General features: G+C 41.4%; 1 protein-coding gene and 1 pseudogene across 2 annotated transcripts in view; one reads left to right on the top strand and one right to left on the bottom strand.

The window, feature by feature from the left end:
* The window catches only part of LOC145469995 (uncharacterized), a 2,247-nt gene extending 461 nt beyond the window's left edge, over positions 1–1,786 (bottom strand). Inside the window, exons 1-2 of the mRNA XM_081453823.1 lie at positions 883–1,786; positions 1–792 (exon numbers count right to left, since the gene is read on the bottom strand). The exon at positions 1–792 is cut by the window's left edge and continues 461 nt beyond it. Of these exons, the coding sequence (XP_081309949.1) occupies positions 185–792; positions 883–991 (717 nt within the window). The 5' untranslated portion in view covers positions 992–1,786 and the 3' untranslated portion in view covers positions 1–184. The remainder of the gene's footprint in view (positions 793–882) is intronic.
* Positions 1,787–3,653: 1,867 nt separating this feature from the next.
* On the top strand, positions 3,654–9,352 carry LOC145469966 (uncharacterized; annotated as a pseudogene). Its single transcript, XR_014042403.1, has 2 exons — positions 3,654–4,623; positions 6,457–9,352. The product of XR_014042403.1 is annotated as an uncharacterized LOC145469966 (transcript).
* The last annotated feature ends 924 nt before the right edge of the window (positions 9,353–10,276 follow it).

Raw genomic sequence — 10,276 nt, 5'->3', positions numbered from 1 at the left:
TCGCGTGCTCTGATGATGTTCAAATTCCTGCCTGGTATACGGCCCTTTGTGCGTGCTGCAGAAGTGCATCCTGAAATTAAAATTGTTTAGAGCGAAAAAGGTATTGATAATGAGGTCTTAACTTCCTTCTTATGAATTTTGCAAGTATAATTTATTTATACCAAATTAAAACGTCGTCACCACATTATTTTTCCCGAATATCTACCTGTGTTGGAGGAATATTGTCCAAGTCTCTGTTTCGCTTTGAGAACGGCATCAGTCTTGTTTCGTTCACCGAGTCTAGGGGACGTGATTTGTCATACATTATGATCGTAAATCTCTCTAGCTTCTGGAAATTCTCTGAGGAAACAGTCATCTTCTGGAAGGGATGAGTCGCAGTGTCCTCCAAGGCAGGTGTTACTTCACTATTCAATTCCCATACTCCCCACGCTGACTTTTTTCCGACACCACAGAACTGCGAAGTACAGTCACACCCAGTGAAAGCGTGGAAGACTGGTAGGGCTCCCGACTGAGACTCTCCAAGGGAAGAACAGATTCCGTTGATGTTAATAACCGAAAAGTGGCGCCCCATGCCAAATGCAACCCATAATTTAGAAAGTTGGTTGTAGGCTAGAAGATCATGAATCTCTCCAACCAAGATCACGACAACGTCGGTGTCAACAGTTCTGACAAGGACAGATTCTGCACCTTTCTCCAAAGCGTGGCGTACGTCGACAACGATGCGAGTATCGGCCTCTTCATGGTTGCACTGACCCATTGCATGTTCAGATCCATGGGAAACCACAGATGTTCCTACGACACAATTAAATCACAGAGGATTATAGATTAAACAGCATAGGAACAATTATTCAAAGAATCAATACATTTTACAGCTTTACTAACCAGATGTAATGTATAATGTTCTGTCAAGGAGCCATTGGAATTGCGCTACCTTCGACGTCAGAAAGGAAAACAGCTCAGACTTGTTGTCAGGGTCTCGCAGAAACATCATCCAGTTCTTTGGAAGCTTCGTTTGGCCGGCTACTTTCCTTCTGACCCCTTGGCCTCTTTTCTCCCTTGTTGCGTCCTTTAGGTTATCAGGAGCGTATGTGTCCCACACCACATCCACACGTTTGCTTTGATGGAGCTGCTGTTGAAGCTTCGACAGTTGGCAGACAGTGGACTATTACTGCGCCATCCAAGACTTTGCAGTCAATCCCTCTGACAGACGACCTGACAATTCAAAATCTTCAAGTTCAAGGGCCATTTGACGGATACTCCTATCAGTTTCTAGCACCGAAAAACAGTGAAGCTTGTCGCCGTCGTCTCCTCCTAAACAGAATAAACATTGCGATCGCTCTTCAGAGACAGATTGGTGTTTCCTGCATTTCGGTGCGGGTCTTTTCCTCCTCATCTGCTCTGCTGTCCTCGCTTCGTTTTCGGCCGGCACGCTCTTGAGCTTTCTTTAGCTTTGAAATACTAAACTTCAGGTGACAGGACTTGTGCCAAGAACCGTGATTGCGACAAAGGCAATCTACATCAACATCGTCGCCAAATTTAAGCTCCACAGGTAAACCGTCTGCTTCCCGAAAGCTATTGACATCTTGAAGGAAAGCCAAATACGTTTGGCGGTTAGTTTCAGGTGGTCCATTACTGTTTAGAGGGCACTTTAATGCTTCTCTCGTAGACTCCTGACAAATGATGCACTTTCTCCAATCAAGTGACATTGAAATTAAAGCTCCTAGAAGAATAAAAATGCAATTTAAAGTCAACTGAGCAGTGAAGAAACCTTATTACTTTCATTAAAATTACCGTTTTTCTCCCTATATTTCTTACAATTAAAGTGCACCTAACCCCCAAATTTTTTTTTCGCTAAAATGAATCCACTTACTGTTACAACTAATTCGGCGAAAAAATTTTTGAATTTGGTTGAATCCTCAATTTGCTATGGCCCGCCGAAAACGCGAAAATCGCCCTAAGTCGGCGCCATTTTGTTTCACGACCGAGTTCTGGGGGGAATGGGTCCAGCGGCAGTTGTGACGTCTACCCAGGAACGAAACGTGTTTCGCCGCTAGTCATTTCACTGTAGTGGCGGTGTTGCTTGTGAAGAATTTGCAGCTAAAATGCCTACGAGGTGTGTTGCAGGCGGTTGCAGCAACACCCCAGACTTAGAAAATGGAATAGCGCTTCACTGTATTGCATATTTTGGTGACGATCGGCCACAAGCGAAAAAAAGACGAAAAAAAGTGGGTGGACTTTGTAAAGCAAAAGAGAGCGAAGTGGGAGCCTTCGAAGAACTCGGCCATCTGTTCAGTGCACTTCAAGCCAGAAGATTTCCACTTCAGGTATGAAGTTTATTTCAGAGTCATCTGAATAAAAACTCATCTCTGACTCTGAGGAGGAAGACATCTTGATCTTCTAGCGAAAATTTGGGCGTTTTAGAGCTAAAATATACAAAAGCGAGTATTCTACACTACGACGTCCAAAGAAGCAAAGAGAAATGACTGAGGGCTGTTCTATTCGGTTCCTGGGTAGACGTCACAACCTTGCTCGACCCAGACTCCCTAAAACGCGGTCGTGAAACATCTCGAGCACGACTTTGGCGGGCCCTAGAAAATTGAGGATTCAACCAAATTCAAAAATTTTTCGCAGAATTAGTTTAAACAGTAAGTGGATTCGTTTTAGCGAAAAAAAAATTTGGGGGTTAGGTGCACTTTAACTATTTGTTGTACCTGCAGACTGAGATAAATGATAAGAACCAAAATGATCTGCTCTCTAGATTGCAACAACCAATCACTGTTATAAAACAATAAAATGGATTAAATCATGTCCAAAGACATAAAAAAAATATAAGATTTCTTGTGTATAGTTCTAACAGAAACTACTTTCATGATGAACTGGTCCTGCCAATTCAAACAGGAGCCTTGTAAAACAAACGTTTTCACTTAAACTCGCTTAAAACTATTCCAATAGATAAACAAAATATATTATTTCTACCCTCCTTACATAATTTTAGCATATTCAAGTTCTTTTGCAAAGAATTTTTGACACTTTCTTCAGATACTTACAGATACAGCAGAGCAACAAAGAGGCCGCCATCTTGGATGAACGAGCGAGGCATGGGCTCGAGTCTTTTCTGTGTTACCAAAAGAGATGTTTCTTTGCCACTAGTGCATCGGAAACGAATCAGAAGACACAAACATACATATAAAAACTGAAAAATGCTTGTTTTGTAAGCATTTCTTTGCATTTGCTAATAAAATAGATTTACACCACAGGTATCCCATATCTCGATTTTGGTCAAAAACTAAAATCTCATTAAAACGGGAGCGTGAGCAGATTGACAAGGGCACCCCTTCTAATATCATTTGGTAGGATATAAGCAAGCTGTGTGCCAAATTTCATGCTTTTATCACACTTGTCACGATCCAGACTAAATTTTGCGTTAAGCCACCTGACTAATGTTCGAGAAGTTCACTTTCGCGCAGGTTATGTCAATTTAAAAGGTTCATTCACGTTTGAACAAGCAACGTTTCTTTCGTTCATGCTGTTCGTCGCCGTATCCAAATCGTCAGGTAAATGTCGCCTTTCATCGTTTTGCCTTGTATTTCCAATGTTGTATGTAATGTATTAAGAGTAGTAATGTAGTTAAGAGTTCGAGTCGCCGTAAATAAACCTCTTTACGACATGTCGTCTCAGGTGCCAGCGAGAGTGTCTACAAACAAAGGACGCTTTCCATTCGACCAAAATTTCCGAAATTTTCCAAACGGAGGCAAATGGTACGGAAATTTCCGGGGAAAGGTCCCAGAAAATCCGGAAATTGTTGAATTTCCGAGCGAACCATTCAACCCAAAATTCTAGAAATTCCGGGATGAAAATCAAATGGAAGGGAAATTTCCAGGAAAATATGTTCGAAAATTTGGGTATACCTCACGAGGTTGTCCTCTTTTTCGGAAATTATGCAAATTCTCGATTTTCTATTCAGCGCTAGTTCTTTTGGCCGCGATTCATAGCGAGTTGGACATCTCACGCAAGGATGACAGCGACGCGTACTCGAAAATGGAAATACTTTAGAATCATTCTACTTATATGTCGATAAATACTAGCTGCAGCTAAATTCGTGAAGAAAACGTTTTATAAAAATAATGCCCCCGTAGTGTACTTGTTTGTTTTGCGTAGGCTGGCTAGGAAATGTACAAAGATTTATAACGCGTGCAGAACCATTGTACGACTCATTAACCCCTTTGTTTTGCGACTTTTTCGCTGCCGTTGTGGTTGGTATAAGGTCCCTGCTGTTGTGGTCTATGAAAAGTCACGATGTCGACATATTAGTGTTCTGTTTGCTTCTATACTTGCGATTTAAAACTCGAAGTCATTGAAAAATTCCAAGCGAACAAAACTGTGCGGCTTGTCGTTTTCTACACTGGAAAAGTGACTCAAAAGTCTGTACCATTCGCCCATGGAAATTTCCAGAAATTGTTACCGGAATTTTTGGTCGAATGGAAAGCGCCCACTAAAAGCTTTAATGAACAGAAACATGGCTATGCACGTGCGTTTTAAATTTTGGTACATTTCTTACTCGTCCTCTGCAAAACAACGTGAAATGATCAATTCCGCGGTTTTTGAAGAACATGAACCACAACAGTGAATCATCCAGACTTCTATTTCGAAATCGTCAATTTCTTTACATATTGAGCTGAGGATAGGTACACTGGAAAGAATCAGATATATGTAAAATTCTTAACTAGAATATGAAGTAGTTTTTCAGTCGTCGTTGCCCTCGGCGTCGCTGTCGTGCTTATGTAAACTATCCTTTAACGAGTCACCGACAGGGGAGTGAACTTTTCATACATCAGCTCTCCTTTGCAACTGGGTGCGTACCGTTTATATGAAAAATCAAGGGCAGGCTGAAGCTAGGTGAAGGGTCATTCGCTTTGAAGCTAGCATGAGCCTGGAAGGAAAGCCAACTTTTTCTCGCCGACCAGAGAAAAGTCAGGATATCTAAAGCATGCGCGAAACCGGACGGAGAGCAAGTTTTTTCACTCTCCTGATATGGTGGTCGGTTAAGGAAAGGGTAGCCCTCCTACCAGGGACTCCTTCTCCATCTAAATAGGCCGTCGAAAATAAGGAAATATAGTCAGCCCATAGGCGAATTCCGAGTGGCTTTTTCCCTCTGCTTCAAAGGGAGTCTTGTTGCACAACTTTGCACAACGTGCAAATCAAAACATTGAAGGGTTGTACATTAGGATACTCCTGAATGCAGAAGTAAAAGGCAACTCGGACATGGCTTGCCTGGTTACTATTTGATGTATTTAAGAATCCCTGTTGAATAGCAACACCACAGTCACGTTTGAAATGTTGCGTCATATGAAACGTTGCGCCCACAAACTTACTGACTCGCGGGCATAAATTTTTTTCACAGATTTGCTTCAAATGTCGATGGCACGTTCCCCATATTGGAGATGTGCTATTTGGTTCTTCGGCTTTTCCTGTCTATTAGCACTCGTGACAATATTTATATTAACTCCAGATGTTAAAAGGTATGTTTTATACTAATTTTTGCAGATCTGTTAAGTTGTGCACAACTCAAACAATCCCAGGAAGTAGGTTATCCACAAATTTCAGAATGTTGACAAATCAGCGACCATGATCAGCAAAATTTTAAGTCATTCATAAGGGATTCCAAAACTTTATCTTTCTCCGGTCTGAAACTAGATTCAGACCAACTTTGTTCACGAACTGCGTATTACAACGCAGCATAAACGGTGTTATTAGGGACCTTTAGATTGGACTACGAGTATGAGATTGAGGCCCCATTTATATGATGTCGGGTACCCGAGACAACCCTCCCCCGAGTTACCCTGGGTGAGGTAACAAAACTCAACCAACCGTTTACATTAGGATCGCGAACCAACCTTGGGCGGCGAGACAACTCGGGTGGGCGAGTTGTCCCGCCTTGGCAGGTAGGATAACCCTGGCAGGCCGGACAACTTTTCTTCATATCAACACTTTGGCTCGCCTAACCGGGAAAATTCTCGCCGTGGCGAGTGTCACGTAATGCCTAGATTTAGGTTTAAAAGCAGAATTTTGTATCAAAGAAGAGAAAATTAACTCGGCAAAACCCACTGTGATCGAATGACCGAGGGAAACTCAAATAAAGAGGAATATTTGCACATTCGATTATTCAATAAGGGTTATGAATAATCGTGCAAGGTCAACTTTGCATGACTCGGCTTACAGGGACTACGTTTTCACATATAAACGCTCGATAAAGTTGCCTCGCGGGGGAGGGTTGTCTCGGGTACCCGAGACCATATAAATGGGGCCTGAGTATACGAGTACGATTTTCAAATTTCAAACCAGTGACGTTTCTAGAACCCTCGCTCTTCATGTTGGTTTTATGTAGAGAGGGTAGCTTATAGGATGAGATGGGTCTGTGATTTGATGATGTGAAACCTGCAAACTGGAATTAAAAAGTCGTTCTCGTACTCGATCTCGATCTCGATCTTAAATCCCCTATTGTACATTGAACTCACTATCTCTTATCTGATTGGCCGAAAACGTACAGTGAATTTTCGAAATCAGCGCCTGTGACCTCATCATACAATAGTCATGTCAAGGACACTCAAGGTCACGGGTAATCATGTCATGTATGACCGCGGTGCATGATTTCTAATAGTGATCATGTTAAGTTCGCGCGCTTTGTGTTGCTTGCCGTCAGTGATCACGCAAAAACATGACTTGATAACTCGGTAACGGTTATCCCTACCTCGACCTTGATTATTCTGGATATCACAAAAACCTCATCCAATAATTGTTTAGAAACAGGTTCATTATGTATCGCTTAAACATGTACGATATGGACATCGTCCCCATAATATGAAACGGTTCGTAAATTTAATTTAAGATAACTTATCTCTTTACAGATCATTTAAAACTGAAAATTGCGAGGCAAACCACGCCGCCTGGGTTAAAGAAAGCATTACAAAGGAACTAAATGAAATCTACGTGGAAATGCAAAATTTGTTTATGCACAAACAGGCACCCTCTGCTAGATTGGTTCAGCAACTGGGACAAATTGTTAAACGCGACAGCAGACTACAGAAGGCGAGTACATCCATTGAGACAGGCAATAAGAATGGCAGTGTGGATGTCTGCCCAGAGGTGTACCAAGGAGGTAGGTTGGGTTATCCTTTCTACGCCAAGAAGGGCTAGTACACCACCAACTGTACCAATGCTAAACCAATTCGTTCTGTGATAAGTATTTTAGTCAATACTGTGTCATATCCCAAGGAAGATGAGAACCACGTTGAGAATGTTTTAAAAGGGATTACCGAGACGTACCCAACAGTTCAAGTTCATTTGGCAACCCGTAGCAACGAAGTGATGGTGACTGCCCAAAAGTATAAAAACGTTAATGTTATTAAGGTGTATGATACAAAACAAAGCAAAGGATGGAACACTTTAAGAAGTAAGGTCTCTACCCGTTACGTACTCGTTGCACGAGACATTTACCACTTCACATGGCTCACCCAGCTTGAGCGGCAACTCCGTGTGGTTAGTCAGATACCAAATGTTGCAGTTGCAGGCGGAGCATACCGTAATGTCTCGGGTCACTGGAAAGCTGGCTGTGTGCAGACTAAGCTAAAGAATTACGTCCTGGAATACCAGGAAGGCTACTACCACTCAAAGAATGAGTGCATGTTCTGTGATTATCTGCAGGGTCCTTTCGTTACTAAAACAAATCTGTTGCAGCTTGACGTGAGCCTTCCAGATGAGGTTGGGTTTGACGATTGGTTTTTACGTGTTGTTCAAGATGGCGCCCTGATCATGGCATGTCCAGATGCTATGTATTTCACCATCGATTACTATTCGAAAAGAACTGATAGAAAAGTGTGGACACCTTTGGCTAAAAAGTGGGAGCTTAATCGGGTGTTACTGCCCCAGGATGTGAGGCATTCCTTCTCTTGTCAAGACATTGATCTCAAATGCAATAATTTTGCCCAAAGCGTGTTGCTTCCCGTTTGTTGTCTGGAGATGTACGCAGATGCCTTGTCTTTTTTGCAGAGATTTTCTAATGCGCACAACATTGGATTCGAGCTCGATAGTGGTTCAGCATTTGGCGGTGTCAAGTTCAATGGCCTTATTCCATGGGACATCGATGGAGATGTCTTTGTACTGTTTGCAGACATCCCAACTTTCAATAAAAAAGAGACAATCGAGTATTTCAAGCAAAACGGATACAGCCTGGCCGAGATTACAGATAAGTACCTGCGAATTGATTTCAACGGATTTAGCATTGAAGTATGGGGGACGAGTGTTTTATCAAATACAGCTTACCTCTCTAAAGAGCTCCGAAAGAATGAAACACCCACCAAAGCAAACATCCGAGGCAACTGGATTGACACTAAGTTTAGTCCAGGATTGTACGCAAGGAATCGGTATGGAAGAGAAATCCTAAAACATTCCCAGTCCTGGCGCAAATTGGGATTAGCACACAGTTTTGGTGACTATGAGCCTGGCAGCTTTGAGCCTTGCGAAAATCCTGTGCATCACGCTTGTCTGAATAATTTTCCTGGTGACGGGGACATTCCTTTTTTGGTAACTTAACAACGAGTGGAATCGCCAAACTGTCCAATAGTTAACTCATTCTAAAAGCAGGCTAGGGGAATCCGTCTGCCTGTTTCGAAAAAATATAGTTAATATAAATCAATAGACCTTTTTCGACTGGACGGTTTGTTGCCCCATTTCAGACCATGTGATGATTCTCTTGAGAATTCTTCCTTTGAAATTTTCAAATAGTCGTGTGCATATGAATAAATAATTTTTAGATGGATAAAAGAACAATTCTCCAGAGAATATCACGTGGTCTGTAATGGGACAACAAACCGCCCAAGCGAAAAAGGTCTATTAAGGCCAACTCAAACGGTCATGACAGTTGATGATAGTTCCAACTATCATACGCTCGGTCAAACGGAAAAAAACTATAATAAACTATCATGTCGAATTTGAACACGTCCACACTGCATGACAGTTGGTGATAGTTGATGATAGCTAACAATTACACCTGTAGCCCGCAAGAGCTGCGGGTCAATAGCCCATGAGGCGAAGCCGAATGGGCTATTGACCCGTCGCCCTTGAGGGCGAAGGGTCTAATTGTTTTAGTATCACCCAACTAGTCGGAAAGAAAGGCAATAATAAAGTTCGCAAATGCAAGTCGAAGAAATATTTCTTTGGGATTAAAACGAAAGAAAGCGTCACACTCGATTGTGCCAATTTTGCTACTCGAGGACTATTACCAATAGTCCTCTAGTAGCGTAGCCAATTAAAATGTAGAATTTGCATTAGTCCACTAGTTGGGTGATACTAATGAATGATAGTTCGTGTTCAAGTGAAACGTACGTGATAGTTGAAACTATCGTCAACTATAATCAACCCTCATGAGCGTTTGAGCGGGCCTTTTAATGAATCATTTTCGTTGTTGCATTTGAAAGGTGCCCAGTGCTCCATAGAGTGAGACTCTCTCAAGATTAGTTGTTTATACGTACAATTTAACATGATTTTACTTTTCAAATTATCAATGAGATATTAATGAGCTAAACTCTGTTACAGTATATTAGAAACATCTTCGGATATCTGTTTGAAATCTTTGGCAGTGAAAATTATGCGAGGAATGATGGAAAACGTTCGAATAACCTTGGATGTTCAGCCAATTTCAAAATGTCTCCGGGGATGTTTGGGAAATGTTCGGAATTCTTCGGAACTTTGTCGTAATATTCTTTTTCAGAAATGTCTAGTATACAGTAAACAAACTAATGTGCTTGCTCGTACATTGTCAAGTTTAAAACACGGAGAGAAATTTATCGCAGAAATCTCCGTACAGCCATGTTTATATTACTCTATGTACACATTAACCATATTTTTAAATCAAACAAACGGTATAAAACTGAAGTTCAACAAAGCGAAAGTAGCAGAAAAGTCATTCAAGGCCTAGTGACAAGACAGGAAGAATTTAAGTTGTTGTAGATAATATGCCGACTGTGATGATCCTGACCCTGTATACCTAATACTGAATGCGCAAAACTTATCCGTCAATTGCTTGATCGATTTTCAATTTGTTCAGACTTGAAGGTTAACCGTACTAAAACTGTGGCAATGCGACAACTCTTGGAATAAAATGAAATAATAGCGTTAAAGCCCTTGTGATAGTATTTACCTATAATCCTGTAATGAAACTTATCGACTACAGAAAATTTTTTATCCGTTTTCAGTTCTAACAACTCCAGAAGAATTCAGA

Source organism: Orbicella franksi, chromosome 15 (assembly GCF_964199315.1).
Source record: "Orbicella franksi chromosome 15, jaOrbFran1.1, whole genome shotgun sequence".
Lineage (NCBI taxonomy): Eukaryota > Metazoa > Cnidaria > Anthozoa > Scleractinia > Merulinidae > Orbicella > Orbicella franksi.
Note: the sequence above shows the minus strand (reverse complement) of the source record. Positions and strands in the feature narration are given on the sequence as shown.